The sequence below is a fragment of the Neltuma alba genome, unplaced genomic scaffold (genome assembly GCF_004799145.2).
Source record: "Neltuma alba isolate B1F8T4 unplaced genomic scaffold, ASM479914v2 tig00012131_pilon, whole genome shotgun sequence".
Classification (NCBI taxonomy): domain Eukaryota; kingdom Viridiplantae; phylum Streptophyta; class Magnoliopsida; order Fabales; family Fabaceae; genus Neltuma; species Neltuma alba.
Genome location: NW_021636683.1, coordinates 294331 through 311625, shown reverse-complemented (window position 1 = coordinate 311625; position 17295 = coordinate 294331). Strand labels below are relative to the sequence as shown.

The 17295-nt window shown below is 35.5% G+C and overlaps 2 protein-coding genes across 2 annotated transcripts; both read right to left on the bottom strand.

Annotated features, from left to right (window-relative positions):
* Window positions 1-2433: 2433 nt before the first annotated feature.
* Window positions 2434-2818, bottom strand: LOC114723301 (uncharacterized; the record flags this gene model as incomplete). Its single annotated transcript, XM_028909493.1, has 1 exon — window positions 2434-2818. A coding segment is annotated over exon 1 (385 nt), but the record flags the coding sequence as incomplete, so codon positions are not given.
* Window positions 2819-9791: 6973 nt separating this feature from the next.
* On the bottom strand, window positions 9792-11425 carry LOC114723299 (putative disease resistance protein RGA3). The gene is made up of 4 exons (XM_028909492.1): window positions 10546-11425; window positions 10273-10365; window positions 9896-10152; window positions 9792-9824 (listed from the first exon to the last, which is right to left on the bottom strand). The coding sequence occupies exons 1-4, from the start codon at window positions 11423-11425 to the stop codon at window positions 9792-9794; spliced, it is 1263 nt and encodes a 420-aa protein (XP_028765325.1).
* Between the last annotated feature and the right edge of the window lie 5870 nt (window positions 11426-17295).

Here is a 17295-nt window from a genome sequence, read left to right as displayed (position 1 = left end):
GTCCACCAAAATAACTACCACTTGCCCATACAAGTGCAATCAAAATAACATCACCTATAACCAAAAAGGGCTCCGCCCAATAACTACAAGTCTAGAATGCAGCGGAAATTATGATAATGTTAACTAAACAAAAAGGCCCTAAAGTTTGGCAATATACATCAGTCAAATCATGTATAAAAATAGAGGCTATACAGAGTGGAAAGGAAAACTCAAGCCTCGGACACCTTCCCCTTGGGACCAACACCTGAACCCTCGCCTGAAAAATGTTAAATAACCACGGGGGTGAGTCAAATTGACCCAGTAACCACAATTCCAATTCAACAAGTATCCAGGGAGTGATTACAAGATAGCTAAGCGGGCAAAGTACAATTTCAAATAACATATAAGTTAAACATCTTTACAGAAAACAATATATAATAATTCAAAAAGTAACTTGCATGCATAGAACTTCATCAACCATCCTTATAACCTCCTTGTAACCTCTGACAGAACCCATGGGCTATTCACACATAACAGGATTCGTCTCTTTTACAAGACTGCACCAAGCTCTCCAATAATGAGGTGTAACTCGGCCAAAAGTTACAGAGCTCATATCGGACCATGGGTTCCCTTTCCTTGGAATATGGAAAGGTGTCATGTCCCTTGGGCTGACCCTTGACCCGGCCAAAGGAAGGGTGATACCGAGGGCCCTAAGAATGTTAATGCCAACCACTGGGCGCCAAGTGGCGGCTATACCACGTGGTATAAATAATCAGACCTCCCACAACTACATTTCAGCACAACCAACACAGCCCATCCAACCATCCAATTCCACACAATTTCATATCCATAAAGTATTCTCAGATTCAATAATCAAATTTGTTCAACATCAACAAGATATTCATAAGATGAAATAATTCATGCCCACTTAACTAATAAATTTATCAAAAATAATCTTGATATAGATATATAAATTACTTTTCATACAAAAACCACCATAAACATATTGAGAACATTTATAATATCAACACATGCTTATAATCACATCAACAAGCATACAAGGTAAATTAGAAAGTGGTTACCTCAAGTTCTTGACACAAGAACTAAAAGTAGGAGGATTCAAGACCCAAGAGCCCAAACCAAGCTCACTCTACAATAATAAATTGATAAACATATATTAATATAAAAGACTAATTAATATAGCATTAAAATAGTTTATTAACTAAATCCCCATAATTGGCTTTCTTAAAAAATTTATTTAGGAAAAATAATAATTCATCTATTCTTCCAAGTGACAATTCCTAATACTTCCCAACTCTATTTCTCTCATTCACATCATTAATAAGAATATTTCCTTCAAATCATCTAAAAATCTCCAAAAAGTGCTTACTTTAACTCTTAGAAAAATAACCATATATCAACTATGCCTTCAATCATTATTAAAATCCTATTCCCTTCTTCCATTAATCATTTCCCACTCATTAGAATCAATAACTTAGAATATTTTCTCAATTTCCTCCAAACACCCAACTTCCACTAATTAAAGTCTCTCCAAGAATCATCAACATTACTATTTCAACAACAATCCTCAAAGTTTAAGCATTGGATCCTCAATATAACCTCAATGAACTCAACTAAGAGATAAATTTCGAAATTAATATCATCATTAATACAAATCACAATTTCCCAACCAATCCCTAACTCACATTGCCTCAAATCAACCATCAACTAAAAATCTAAGTCATAAGGCTTCTATTCTAACCCCATAAGCTCCATTAATATCATCAAAATGAGTTAGAAACCTTAAAATAAAAAAATCTAACAAGCCCTAATAAACTTTATTTCTGCCATAAACTTACAGAAATAAAAAGAAAAAGCTAAATAAAAATAGAGGATGAAAATAGCTTACCTAAATATCTTATATGTACCCAAGTAGAGCCCTTCCTTTCACACACTCACACTACACTCGCCCCACACTATTGTCGGCGCGTGCGTGGCGTGGACCAGAGGAAAGAACAAAGCGGAAGGAAAGGGAAGGGAAAAAGCGGACGAAGGGGTGGGGAAATAAAGTGGTTCACGTGATCCACCATATTTTCCAATTTCAATTTTTTTTTTTTTTTGAAAGCCACGGCCTAATGGGGAGTTAACCCCCCTCCTTCCTGTGGCAGTGGGTGGCCCACGTGCCACCCACTTGCCTTTTTATTTTATATATATATATATTTTTTAATTTTTTTAAATATAATTTTTATTTATTTTTTTTATAATTTATATGTATATCACAGAAACTATGATTACAATTTATTCAATAAGCTTCATATAAATATTATGAATTAATCTCACCATATAACCTAAATCCTAAATAAGATAAAGAAAAAAAAAAATGGAATGTTACAACTCTCCCCTCCTAAATAGGAATTTTGTCCCAAAATTCAGTTTAGTAGGAATTCTACGTACCTAAGTAAAAAAGATGAGGAGATTGTCGCATCTTCTCTTCCGTTTCCCAAGTAGCATCACCGGGAGCCATACCCTTCCATATGACTTTCACAAGTCGAATTGTCTTATTTCTTAGTTGTTTCTCCTTCACATCGGCAATTCGCTCCGGTTCTGTCCGGTAAGTCAAATTCTCACGGAGTTCAACCTCTTCAGGCTCAATGATGTGTGAGGGATCAGGTTGATACTTCTTCAATTGTGACACATGAAACACATTATGAACCCTGTCTAGCTGTGGTGGCAATGCAATTTGGTATGCTACTTCACCAACTCTTGCAAGAATCTCATATGGACCCATGAATCTTGGACTCAATTTCTTGGCTTTGATAGACCTTCCAATGCCTGTCATTGGAGTGACACGTAGAAATACATGATCACCAACACAAAATTCCAAGGTCTCCGTCGTTTATCCGCATAGCTCTTCTGTCTACTTTGAGCTGCCAACAACTTCTTTTTAATCATTTCAATCTTTTCTGTAGTGCGGTCAACGTAATCAGGGCGATGATAGTTCTTTCACTCAATTCTGTCCAACACAACGGCGATCTACACTTTCTGCCGTACAATGCCTCGTAAGGCGCCATCTGTATGCTCGAGTGATAGCTGTTATTATATGCAAACTCAGCCAATGGCAAGTGACTGTCCCAGCTACCCTTCAATTCAATGGCACATGCCCTCAACATGTCTTCTAAGGTTTGGATTGTCCTCTCTGTTTGTCCATCGGTTTGTGGATGATAAGCTGTACTATATTTCAATCTAGAACCCATAGCTTGGTGTAAGGCTCTCCAAAAACCTGACGTGAACCTTGGATCCCTATCAGAGATAATGCTCTCTGGCACACCATGCAATCTGACAATCTCCTTCACATATAATTGAGCATATTGTTCCATTGTATAAGTAGCTCGTATAGGCAAGAAATGAGCAGACTTGGTCAAACGATCAACAATCACCCAAATTGCATCATGATTACTAGGTGTCCTCGGTAGCCCCATAACAAAATCCATAGATATACTATCCCATTTCCATTTCGGTATCTCTAAAGTTTGAAGTAACCCTGGTGGCTTTGATGCTCAATTTTGACCTTTTGGCAAGTCAAACAACGGGAGACAAATTCTGTCACGTCTTTCTTCATTCCAGGCCACCAATAGTTCTGCTTTAGATCATTGTACATCTTAGTGATTCCTGGATGTATGGTGTACCTACTTCGATGAGCTTCCTCTAAGATGTATTGCTTGGATTTTCCATCATTAGGGATACATACTCTCTCTTTGAATCTCAAAATTCCATCTTCGCCAACTTCAAAATCACTTACCTCTCCTTCTTCTAGTTCTTTCCTAACCTTCAATAAATAGTCATCCTCTAACTGAGCTATCTTGAGCTCCTTCCAGAATTCATTCTCAATCCGCATGGCTTGCAAGATTGTATCCGTATCAGCTAGCACATCAGTGTCCTTCACCCTTTCTAACAAATGGTTCTCATAGAGACTCAACTGAAATACATGAACAGCTTTTCTACTCAAAGCATCAGCGACAACATTCGCTTTACCAGGATGGTATTTCAATTGAAAGTCATAGTCTTTTAGAAACTCCATCCACCTTCTCTGTCGATTATTAAGCTCCTTTTGATCCACCAGATACTTCAAACTCTTATGGTCACTAAAAACATCAAATTGTGAACCATATAAGTAGTGTCTCCATATCTTCAATGCAAATACCACTGCTGCTAACTCTAAGTCATGAGTTGGGTAATTTTCCTCATGTGGTCTCAACTGTCTGGAAGCATAAGCAACAACCTTCCCTTCTTGCATTAATACACACCCTAAACCTTTTAAAGAAGCATCAGTGTAAAGGGTGTATGGCAATGCGGGATCAGGAATAACCAATATTGGTGCAGAAGTCAACTTCTTTTTCAACTCTTGAAAGGCGGCTTCACACTTCTCAGTCCAAATGAATGGTTGGTCTTTCTTGGTCAACTTAGTAAGTGGCATAGCCAACTGAGAGAATCCTTGTACGAACCTCCTATAGTAACCAGCTAGACCCAGGAAACTTCTCACTTCAGTCACTGACTTCGGTTGTTCCCACTTAAGAACTGCATCAACTTTTGTAGGGTCCACTGCAACCCCTTCAGCTGAAACCACATGCCCCAGAAACTTACCTCCTTAAGCCAAAACTCGCACTTGCTCAATTTAGCATAGAGCTTGTGCTCCCTCAATACTTGCAACACTATTCTAAGGTGCTCACGGTGTTCTTCTTCGTTCTGTGAGTAGATGAGAATGTCATCTATAAACACCACCACAAACTTATCCAAATAGGGTCTGAAGATCTGTTCATATAATCCATGAATGCAGCTGGGCATTAGTTAAGCCAAATGGCATCACAAGAAACTCATAGTGACCGTACCGAGTACGAAAAGCAGTCTTAGGAACATCTTCTGCTTTAACTCTTAATTGATGGTATCCCGACCTCAAGTCAATCTTAGAGAATACTGCTGACCCCACCAACTGATCTAACAAATCATCAATTCTTGGTAGTGGGTATTTATTCTTGATGGTGACTTTGTTTAATTGTCGATAATCAATACATAACCGCAAGGTTCCATCCTTTTTCTTCACAAATAGCACCGGTGATCCCCATGGGACACACTTGGTCTGATGAATCCTTTCTCAAGTAATTCCTCAAGCTGCTTCTTTAGTTCTGCCAATTCAGCAGGAGCCATTCGATAGGGAGCCTTAGAGATAGGCTCTGTCCCAGGAGGCAAATCAATAGAAAACTCTCCTCCCCTCTCAGGGGGTAATCCTGACACTTCTTTGGGAAATACCTCAGGAACTCATTCACAATCTCAATTTCATCAATCCCTTCTTCTATCTCAGCTTGCACAGAAAAGAAAACCATAAAGGCCTGACATCCTTGCTTTATACAACTTTCAACTTGAACAGCTGATAACGAAGGAGGGCCACTAGGCACCTCTATAGGCAGGCCATGCATAGGCAAGGAACAGTTTTTGCTTTACAATCAAGCGTGGCACTATTAGCTGTTAGCCAATCCATACCCACAATCACATCAAGACCCTTAAGGGGCAAACAATCAAATCAATCTTTGTCTTGTGACTCTCAAACTCCAACACAAGATTCAAGCATGCATTTGAAGTTTTACAGAAGATCCAGCAGGTGTCGAAACATTCATATCAAAAAAGGCAAATCATAAACATGCAAGTTCAATCGCTTAGCACATTCAAAAGCAATAAAAGAATGTGTAGCACCAGAATCAAATAATGCATGTATACTGTGACCTTGGAGAGAAATGATACCTCTAATCAGGTTAGGAGACCACCGGCCTCCTCTTGAGTCAACGCAAACACACGACCGGGAATGGTAGATCGGGTCTCCGTGCACTCTGTTTGTTTGCAGTGCAATAGCGAGAAATATGTCCAACCTTGCCACAAGTAAAGCAAGTCCAACACTTGCCCTGATGATGCTTGCCACACTTAGAACATGCTGGAGAACGTGCGGTGCTGGGTGCAGAAACAGTAGAGCCTCTGAATGATGATTGGCTCCCACTAGCATTACCCCTTGGAGTGGGGGCCTCTGTGACTGTCTGTTCTGGAAGCGGCTCTTCTTGCTAGAGCTTCCTGGATTGAACCCACTTCTCTTGCCAATCCCACCACTAGGCCTCATAAAGGAAGAGAAACGGCCCTGGGAGTCCCTCTTTGGCTCAATTTCATAGCCATAACCCTTAATCTCAGCATCAAGGAGGCGAAGTCGAGTACACATGTCATCAAAAGAATCAATCTGGAGTGGCACTAGCTGTCGTCTAAACTCCGGTCTAGCCTTTTGTAACAACCTGTCTGCCATCCACTTGCTATTCTTTTCAGATTGTCCATAAGCAGTATACTTAATCAACTCTAGAAATTTAGCAATGAAAGCATCCACATCCATGTCGTCTTGCTGAAAAGCATAGAACTCTGTCTCCTTCAGTGATTGGAGGGCTGAAGGAAAATAGTGCTGAAAGAACATCTCCTTAAACACCTCCCATGTAGGGAAGTGCCATCAGATGGTCTAACACTCTCCCACCATCTCTTAGCAGCATCAACAAGTTGTACAACCGCCACTTGCACCCTTTGCTGTGAGGTGCATGGGACCAAGGTGAAGATAGTTTCCAAACGATCGATCCAAGCCTCACTCTTAGAGGGATTAAAGGTGCCATTAAATGTTGGCGGATCACACCTATTGAAATTCCTCCATACATCACTAATAGGCTGCTCCTTCTTCTGTTCATGCTGACTACTATCCCCAGTTTCCATAACAGTGTGGTGACCTTCTTCGGAACGATGGCCACTTGATTCATTAGCATTGATATGCCCATTTTCTTGGATGGGCTCCTCATCCTGTCTCATTTCATTCAGCTGTTGCTCATGTCTCTGAACTTGCTGACTGATTTGGACTACCAATGTCCTTAGCTCCCTTAAGAATGCTTCATTGTCCAGGGGCTCTTGAGGTTTTTGGGTTGCTATTATTATTATTAGCCGGCTGTGTCCTACGTGTATCTACCATCTCTCCCCTCCTAAAGGACGCAACCAACCAAGAAACGATAAGGCTTGAGAAACTTAGAAAAGTCTAATAATAAAGGGGAAGCACATGTATGATCAATGTATATTGCCAATGCAACTATATGCCAAAATGAAAATGAAACAAGAAACCAGAAAACATGAGGCTCTGGATACCAAGTTTGTAATAACCCCCGTAATTCATGGTAAATAAACATTTTCAAAAGATAATTACTTTAAAAGGCTAACCATGGTAGGAAGGACAAACCTAATCAAATAGAAATTTACCATAGTCATTAACAATATACATTCATAACAGTGCAGTAGCCACTAATCTAAAGTAATAAAGATAATTAATGTAATAAGAAGTAATTAATACTTGATTTTTCATGTGTATAACAAATCCCATCATGAATCTCTAAAATCTCAAAAATAACTAAGACCATCATGAATGGACTGTAGCATTTTCGGCCCACCAAAATAACTGCTACCATTGGCCATAACAATCGTAATCAAAATAACTCACCTATAACCAAAAAGGGCTCCGCCCGATAACTCAAGTCTAGAATGCAGCGGAACATTAAATAATTTTAAGTATAACAAAAAGGCCCTAAAGTTTGGCAATATACATCAGTCAAATCATGTATAACAAAATAGAGGCTATACAGAGTTGAAAGGAAAACTCAAGCCTCGGACACCTTCCCCTTGGGACCAACACCTGAACCCTCGCCTGAAAAATGTTAAATAACCACGGGGTGAGTCAAATTGACCCAGTAACCACAATTCCAATTCAACAAGTATCCAGGGAGTGATTACAAGATAGTTAAGCGGGCAAAGTACAATTTCAAATAACATATAAGTTAAACATCTTTACAGAAAACAATATATAATAATTCAAAGAGTAACTTGCATGCATAGAACTTCATCAACCATCCTTATAACCTCCTTGTAACCTCTGACAGAACCCATGGGCTATACCACATAATAGGATTCGTCTCTTTTACAAGACTGCACCAAGCTCTCCAATAATGAGGTGTAACTCGGCCAAAAGTTACAGAGCTCATATCGGACCATGGGTTCCCTTTCCTTGGAATATGAAAGGTGTCATGTCCCTTGGGCTGACCCTTGACCCGGCCAAAGGAAGGGTGATACCGAGGGCCATAAGAATGTTAATGCCAACCACTGGGCGCCAAGTGGCGGCTATACCACGTGGTATTGATAATCAGACCTCCCACAACTACATTTCAGCACAACCAACACAGCACAATCCAACCATCTAATTCCACACAACTTCATATCCATAAAGTATTCTCAGATTCAATAATCAAATTTGTTCAACATCAAAGATATTCATAAGATGAAATAATTCATGCCCACTTAACTAATAAATTTAACAAAACATAATTCTTGATATAGATATACAAATTACTTTTCATACAAAATCACCATAACACATATTGATAACATTTATAATATCAACACGTGCTTATAATCACATCAACAAGCATACAAGGTAAATTAGAAAGTGGTTACCTCAAGTTCTTGACACAAGAACTAAAAGTAGGAGGATTCAAACCCAAGAGCCCAAACCAAGCTACTCTACAATAATAAATTGATAAACATATATTAATATAAAAGACTAATTAATATAGCATTAAAATAGTTTATTAACTAAATCCCCATAATTGGTTTGCTTAAAAAATTACTTTAGAAGAATAATAATTCATCTATTCCTCCAAGTGACAATTCCTAATACTTCCCAACTCTTTTTCTCTCATTCACATCATTAATAAGAATATTTTCTTCAAATCATCTAAAAATCTCCAAAAAGTGCTTACTTTAACTCTTAGAAAAATAACCATATATCAACTATGCCTTCAATCATTATTAAAATCCTATTCCCTTCTTCCATTAATCATTTCCCACTCATTAGAATCAATAACTTAGAATATTTTTCTCAATTTCCTCCAAACACCCAACTTCCACTAATTAAAGTCTCTCCAAGAATCATTAACATTACTATTTCAACAACAATCCTCAAAGTTTAAGCATTGGATCCTCAATATAACCTCAAGTGAACTCAACTAAGAGATAAATTTCGAAATTAATCATCATTAATACAAATCACAATTTCCCAACCAATCCCTAACTCACATTGCCTCAAATCAACCATCAACTAAAATCTAAGTCATAAGGTTTCTATTCTAACCCCATAAGCTCCATTAATATCATCAAAATGAGTTAGAAACCTTAAAATAAAAAAAAAACTAACAAGCCCTAATAAACTTTATTTCAGCATAAACTTACAGAAATAAAAAGAAAAAGCTAAATAAAAATTGTAGGATGAAAATAGCTCACCTAAATATCTTATATGTACCCAAGTAGAGCCTTCCTTTCACACACTCACACTACCTCTCGCCCCCGCTCATTGTCGCGGCGCTGCGTGGATGTGGACCAGAGGAAAGAACAAAGCGGAAAGGGAAGGGGAAAAGCGGACAAAGGGGTGGGGAAATAATAGTGGGTCACGTGATCCACCATATATTCCAATTTTCAATTCTTTTTTTTTTTTTGAAAGCCACGGTCTAATGGGGACTTAGCCCCCCCTCCTTCCCGCTGGCAGTGGGTGGCCCACGTGCCACCCACTTGCCTTTTTATTTTATATATATATTTTTTTTTTATTTTTTTTAAATATAATTTTTTTTTATTTTTTTATTTTTATAATTTATATGTATATCACAGAAACTATGATTTACAATTTATTCAATAAGCTTTCATATTAAGTATTATGAATTAATCTCACCCATATAACCTAAATCCTATAATAAGATAAAGGAAAAAAAATGAAATGTTACAGCTATATTCCTCAAAAGAAGCATGTATGGGATACCTTGCAACATATTTCCTCTCCCAATGTATAGGTCAGAGCTAGCATTGATTGGGACAGGTCATGCATCAAATCATGCATCTTAAAATATTTTATTTCGCCGAATTCATCCGTCTCAACATCTTGCAAGAATGACTTTGTTAACAAAATGCGAACATATGCTTCACCTACATCTTCTAGACATTGTTTCTCGTCTTTATTTTCAAGGAAGCCTTGTGCCATCCACAAATCAATCAGTTCATCCTTATCATATATCCAATCTTTTGGATATAAAGAACAATAAGCAAAACAGTGTTTTAATTCAATTGCCAAACTATCATAACTCAACTTTAGAATTGGCATAATTGAATCATTACGGTCATATAGCTCCCAAAAGTTACCTTGCAACATATCTTCCCAATCACTTTCCTGCGATTTTGATTGCAACAAACTTCCCATAACTCTTATTGCCAGCGGAACGCCCTTACATTTTTCTGCAATTTTTTGACCAATAGACTCCAAATTTTGGGTCATTATTTTATCTTCATCAAATGCCAATCTTTTCAATAAAGTCCAAGATTGGTCATTTTTCAATCTTTTCAAAAAATATGGTGTTCTTACACCCATTATATTGGCTACCGCTTGACTGCGTGTAGTCACTAAAATCTTACTACCTTTGGCACCACACATCAAATATTTTTTCAAATTTAACCACTTCTCTCTATCCTCAGTCCACACGTCGTCAAGGACGAGCAAATATCTTTGTCCGTTCAAATTCTCTTCAAGTTGATCCTTAAGTAATTCCAATGATTGGTCATTCACACCATTGCCAATTGATGATTCCAATACTTTTTTAACGAGCGCTTTCACATCAAACTCTTCAGAAACACACACCCACATTTGCTTATCGAAAAGTTTGTTGGCTTTGGCATTATTGTAGACCAGTTGGGCAAGAGCAGTTTTACCTAAACCACCTATTCCCACAACAGCAACCAACGAAACATTTTGATTGTCATTAGTGTTTAGCAACAGATCAGTAACCTCCTTCTCACTTTCCTCCCTGCCAGTGATATTCTCTTCAAGCTTAGAACTAGTTTCCCTCCAGCTACTATGTTCATGCTTCATTTCCACAACTCTTCGATCAAAGTTCAACCTCGAAACAGTTTCAGTAACAGCCTTAAATTGCTCTCTAACCTTTCTAATCTTGCGAGCAATTTTGAGGCGAAAAGCGATTGGATTGGAGGATGAGAGGAAGTCACATACCTTTCCTTTTGCATCCCTCTTGTGCAGCAAATGCTGGGTGTGGATCTCATCAAGCAAGTCATCTGCTTCGTAAAGCACTTGTTTGAGTTTGGTCATCCAGCGCTGGATGAGTTGTTCAGTCTGCTGCTTGTGGTCAGCATCAGCAAGCACAGCTTTGATGTCTTCAATAGTTTCCTTCAGCCATTCAATCTCAGTCTCGACCCCATAAATGGAAGCAATCTCTCTGAAGGCTGATGAAGCCAACGTGTTGATGAAACTTGTAGCCACACCATATGGAACTTGTTCCGCCATCCTCAGAGCGATAGGTTGAAGAACTACGCGAGGCTGCGGTGTTTGATGATCAGATCCAGTAAAGGTGAGAGTGGAAAGACTACTATGTTCGCACAGTTAATGGCCTATAAAGGAGGAAAAAAGCCTTGGATTGGGAATGGTGACGGTATCTTCTGAAAATCTCAAATTATTGTGGATTTCTGACTTTGGATGCTAAGCTCCTGACCTTTCCTCACCGCATTGGACTTAACTCCAAGGCTAATTTGTCGTCACACACACGTACACATATGACATATTTCCTGTCTCCAGATTCCAGCGATGCTTCTTTAAATCTGAGCCCTTCACGTTTCAATCTGTTTGTCGGGACTTCCATGATCGTGACTATAAGGCTTGCTGGTAAAAATAAAAAATTAAAAAAAAAGGGCTACAAGGCTGAGGCTAATGCGTTGGAACATGAGACTTCCCCGGCCCTCAACTAGTACCTTTTTTTTCTTATTTATATACTCTTCCGCTTGTTAATATAAAACTCAGTTATTGACTTGGTTTTAATTATAAATATAAAATTTATTTATTATATTTATTAATTTTTTTTAAATTAGTCATATGGATACTCCTTCAACTATAATTAAGTAGAAGAGGAAGACAGGGCATTACGAAAGATGATTATGGTGTTTTAGGAAAAATATATTACATTTCTTATAATTAACTAACTTACCTAACTTCCTTAATCTAATCAAATTAGTTAAATTGGTCTTATATTAAAGACCGAAAGAGTATTAAAACAGATAATATATTAAATTTCTCATAAAATTCAAATAATTTTTAATATTATATATTACTCCTATGGTCCTATTTATGTGTAGAAAAAGAAAATATTTTGTGTCCTGTTTATAAAATATTGAGAGAAATTTTTCTTATAAATGTATAATTTTACTTTTCATTTATTATTATGTTGACTTTATTTATATGAGGTGTAGTATATATTACATAGAAATAAAATTAAAAGTTATTCGATTTTAAATAAAATTTAAGTTTTTTCTTAGTTTACATAATATTAAGAAAGTAACAGAAATAAATTTTAATATTGTATTAACTCTTATGTCTTTAATATCTTCATTAAATATGAGTAAGAAAATAAATAGTTAATGTTACTCCCCTAATCCTATTTATAGGTCACTTTTAATATATCTCACATAGATTAAGAAAAAATTTAAATTTTATTAACTCTTATTTAAAATTTAATAATTTTTTAATTTTATTCTTATTTAATATATATTACACTTCATATAAATAAAATCAATGTAATAATAAATAAAGGAGTTAAATTGTATATCCAAACAAAAAAAATTTCATTCAATATCTTGTAAATAGAATAAAAAATGTCTTTATGAATATAAATACAATAAGAGGAGTATTAAATAATTCTATACGTGATAGAGTGGTAAGTTATCAATCGTACGTGCATTGCCTTAAAGTTAAGGTTGGCAGATGATGATCCCGGGTTTCTTTTGAGGAAAGAGGAAGACGACAACGAGGAGATCATAACCGGTAAGAAGCTTTCGTTTTTGGTCATCAGTTTCATTCTGCAGGCTTTAACCATCTCTGTTTGTCACTTTCAGTTTCAAACTTCCTCGCAAAGTCTCAAAGTCAGTCCCTCCAGCCTTCCTCTCAGCTATCGGCGTTTATCTATGTGGGCAATGATGCCGAAGTGAAAGTGATCATGTTGAAGCTGTCATGTAGATTGTTCTTTCATTACGTGGATTAAGAAGGACGAAGGATTTTGTGTAAGTATGAACGATTTAGGAAGATCGAAAAGGCTCCTCTGTTTTCCGTAAGAGAAAACAGAGGCAAACGAAAGCTTTCAACGAGTAACAAATATATATATTTTATTGTTGACACTGTTTACTACAAAAGTACGAAATAAAACTTCCAGGAGGAACAACACTGTGCAATTAACTTGGCGTTTAAATTAATTTTTTGTCTTTCAAGTTTTAAGTGCAACTGAAACTGCAATAAGTAGATACAGGAAGGTAATGCTTCTAATTGTGAAAGTCCCGACTTGGGGCCTTGTAATAACCAACTCTTACGTCTAAAAGAATTCAAATTAATTGACAGCAATGCCTGGAATTGGGTTTGGGTGTCTGGAAAGGTGAGGAAGAAGAATCGGGAGAGAGTGGAGAAGTTGGACGTGTGGCTCTGGAATGGTGAGGAGTTGCCTTGAAAAAATTTAGTAAATACGTGAGCTGAGTTGGATGACGTGTGCAATTTTTGATGGTGTTAAATAATATTTTTTGCCAGGTAAGATAATTATTTTTTTTAGTGCCATGTAAGATAATTATTTGATCATTAAAATAAGTTATGTATGATAAGAATTAAATTATTAAATGTGAAAAAATGACAGAATAAATTATAAACAAGTTAAGATATCAGGAATTGAGTCACGCAATTATAAGTGGGTTAAAATAGTAAAAGACATAAAATATTGCCAGCTATACGTTTGAAGAGCACTCATATGAGACAATGAGCTATGAATCTGGTTATTTTATATATATATATATATATATATATATCTGTGTGTGTGTATCTGTGTGCGTGTGTTTGTTTGTATGTTTCTGTTCTTTCTATTTCTTCGGTCATGATTAAAACGCTGCGCATCTCATTCTTTCAGCAGCATGTGTTTCCGTACTTTCACCCGTAGGCTTAACAGTTCATATGAGGTCTTTGATTTTCTTCGATTTTGTCTTTTAAAAGAATAAAGTAAAATAAAGGGAATTTGGATTTTCAGTTATTCATAAAATCATTTTTGAAAAATCAAATAAATGAGAGAAAATTGGTTAAAAGTCTCTCTTTTGACAAATTAATCAATTGGGAAAATTGGTTAAAAGCCCCTCAAATGTTAGTAAGTGTAGTAGGAAAAAGATCATATTACCTTGATGGATGCTAATTGCATGTAACAGATCCTCAGTTACATATCACGGATTCTAATTGCTTATGGTGGATGCCTAATTGCATATAGGATATTATTTTGTATTGCAATTCCTAACTACATATTATTGATCCAAACTTGCATATTACTGATTCTAATTACATATTGCAGATACTTAGTTACATATAAGATTCTATTACATATTACATATCTTAATTGCATTTTGTTGATCCGAACTTGCATACTATTGGTTCTAATTGTACACTGCAAGTACTTGATTACATATTATGAATTCTAATTATATATAATTGATTCAAAGTTACATATTAGCGATTCATATTGCTTGTCATTGATTCAAATTTGCATAAATAAATTCTTTTGCTCAGTACTCACAAACAAATCCTTATGTACAAATTAACATGATGAAAGCGGGATCTGTCATATGCAATAAGCATTCGTACGTAGATAAGAATTTGTTTGTGAGTAGTACAGAAAGAAATTTTATGCTTTGGCTCAATGTACAGGAGACTTGCTTGATGGATCTTGTGCTCCGCGTCTAGTTATTGCAGAGAACAACTTCGACACATTTTGCAGCAATAACAAAGAGTGTTGGGTGTTGTATAGTTCTTATTATGTCTGATACGAGCTTTATCCTTTTTTCTTTCCTCTTGATCCTAACATCACAGGGCTCAACAACACTGGGATGGCTATTGTTTATCCGTGAATGTTTCAGTGTAATTGCTCTGAAAATAAAGATAAGTTTGTGTCTTTGTGGCACCGGAGGCTATCAAATATCGTCAACCTGTTCGAATTTTTGTTCTATCCTGAATAAAGATTCGAACTCAATACCTCGTAAATATTCAATAATTTTTATTACCATTATATTACTTAACCTTATAGCCAATATAATACAATAAATAGTTAAAATAATTAACCATCTCATTTTTTTTCCCCAGGGCCATTACAATTACTGTCATTCTTCATTGCCTTGTTATTTTATTAGTTTCAATATGAAAATCTTCTCTATCTCAAAAATATAAAGCAGATATTGTGAGTTACGTGGTCGTTTATTAGTTCATTTGAATTGTCTTCTCAAAAAGTATTATGCAGTCAGATTCCAAGAGAATCAGTCCAGATGGTTATATCTGTCATAGTGGAAGCTAATTCTACTTATATTTGACATCAGATTAATGAAGGCTTTTCAACTAATTTGAGGGTTCAATCAAAACACCAATTTAGTTAGCATATTAGTCAGCATAGAAATCATAATTTTGGTATATCTTCAACAGCATGCATGTAGTTACTAGTTTCTTTGTTAGATTTTTTTTTAATTTTAAAACTGAAAATTGAAAATAGAGTTTGATAAATTCCTATTTTAATATATTATTTGATATCTTTTTGGAGATATTTGTCAATTAAAATGGGATAATTTGTATTGATTGTGGATATTTTGAATTAAATATTGATTGTATGAATTAAATAGAGTTTGATAAATTCCTATTTTAATATATTATTTGATATCTTTTTGGAGATATTTGTCAATTAAAATGGGATAATTTGTATTGATTGTGGATATTTTGAATTAAATATTGATTGCATGAAATTAAAGATTTAAAAGAAAATCTTCTCATATTTTTATCTGCTCTTGGATAATTGATCTTGGGATTTATGATATTATCTTAATTTATCTTTTGCAGGCCTCAGAAAAGAAAATAAATATAAAAAGAAAACTAAAAGAAACAAAGAAAAAAATTTTAAAAAAATGGAGATGCAAACAACTTGAACGTCAAGATATCTTGTATTGAGAGATATTTTAAGAAAGACAACATCTATTTATTACAATAATTAACTTAACTTATTTTCTTAATTTTTTAAATTAGTCAATTAATTCTGATATTTAAGATCGGAGGTAGTGTTATATTATTTATATATTTATTGATTCATGGCAGAAGGCACCCATACACAGCCCCGCGGATACACACATACGCCGCCAATACCCTGGGAATTGATTCTTCAATTTCGCACCAAAAAAACTCGCCGCCAGAGAATTCGATTTCTGGGTTCCAGTTTTCTTCCTCTTCTTTTTTCCCCTTCGACCTCTATTTTATTTTTCCTGCATCTAATCTCCACACCCACGCTTGCTTCATGGATTCTCATTGCTTCAAACATATTGTGAGTTCTTCTAGAATCATGAGAGGCTAATCCCATTGTGCTTCTTGGAGATTGAGGAATAGTTTGAGCTTGAAACCTCAGGGGAGTATTTAGTTTTCTAATTAATTTTCTTGTGTTAGGAATATTCTTATTTGATTTGGAAACTGAGATTATGCCTTATAATTTCTGTTAATTGGATTTTTGCAGTTTAATTTGAGTTGTATTACGTGGGATTTGAATTTATATATTAATTCCTTTGCATTCATTGAAATTATTTTATCTGACATGTTGTTGAATTTTATAATTGAGATCTATTACAAATGAGTATCTACGTGAATTCTTTGAGAGAGAAACAAGTTTTGTTAACTCAATTTAAATTGCACATCAAACCTTAATAATTTGATTACTATCTACTCCTCTAGTCCTATTTATAGGACCTTTTTTATTCTATTTATAAGCCATTGAGAGAAATTTTTTTGTACGAATATACTCTTCTGGTCCTTAATATAAGACCCATTTAACTAATTTGATTAAATTAAGGAAGTTAGGTAAGTTAGTTAATTATAAAAAATGTGACACGTTTTTCCTAAAACACTATAATCATCTTTTTTAATACCCCATCTCCCTCTTCTATTTGATTATAGTTGAGGGAGTATCCATAGAGGTAATTTAGAGAAAACTGATAAATATGAAAAATGGGTCTTATATTTAAGACCAAAACTAATTTAACAATTGGGTTTTATATTAAGGACCGGAGGAGTACAATTTTACTTTTCATTTATTATTGTGTTGACTTTGTTTGCATGAGATATAA

What these genes read in the sequence shown, in the direction of transcription:
- LOC114723299 (XM_028909492.1), bottom strand. Translation starts at nt 11,425, where the DNA reads ATGGCGGAACAAGTTCCATATGGTGTGGCTACAAGTTTCATCAACACG. An exon ending in TTTGATGTGTGGTGCCAAAG is followed by an intron (nt 10,366 to 10,545) that starts GTAGTAAGATTT and finishes AAAAAATTGCAG; the next exon opens with AAAAATGTAAGGGCGTTCCG. An exon ending in GAGAGGAAATATGTTGCAAG is followed by an intron (nt 9,825 to 9,895) that starts GTATCCCATACA and finishes ATCTTATTATAG; the next exon opens with GATTTAGGTTATATGGGTGA.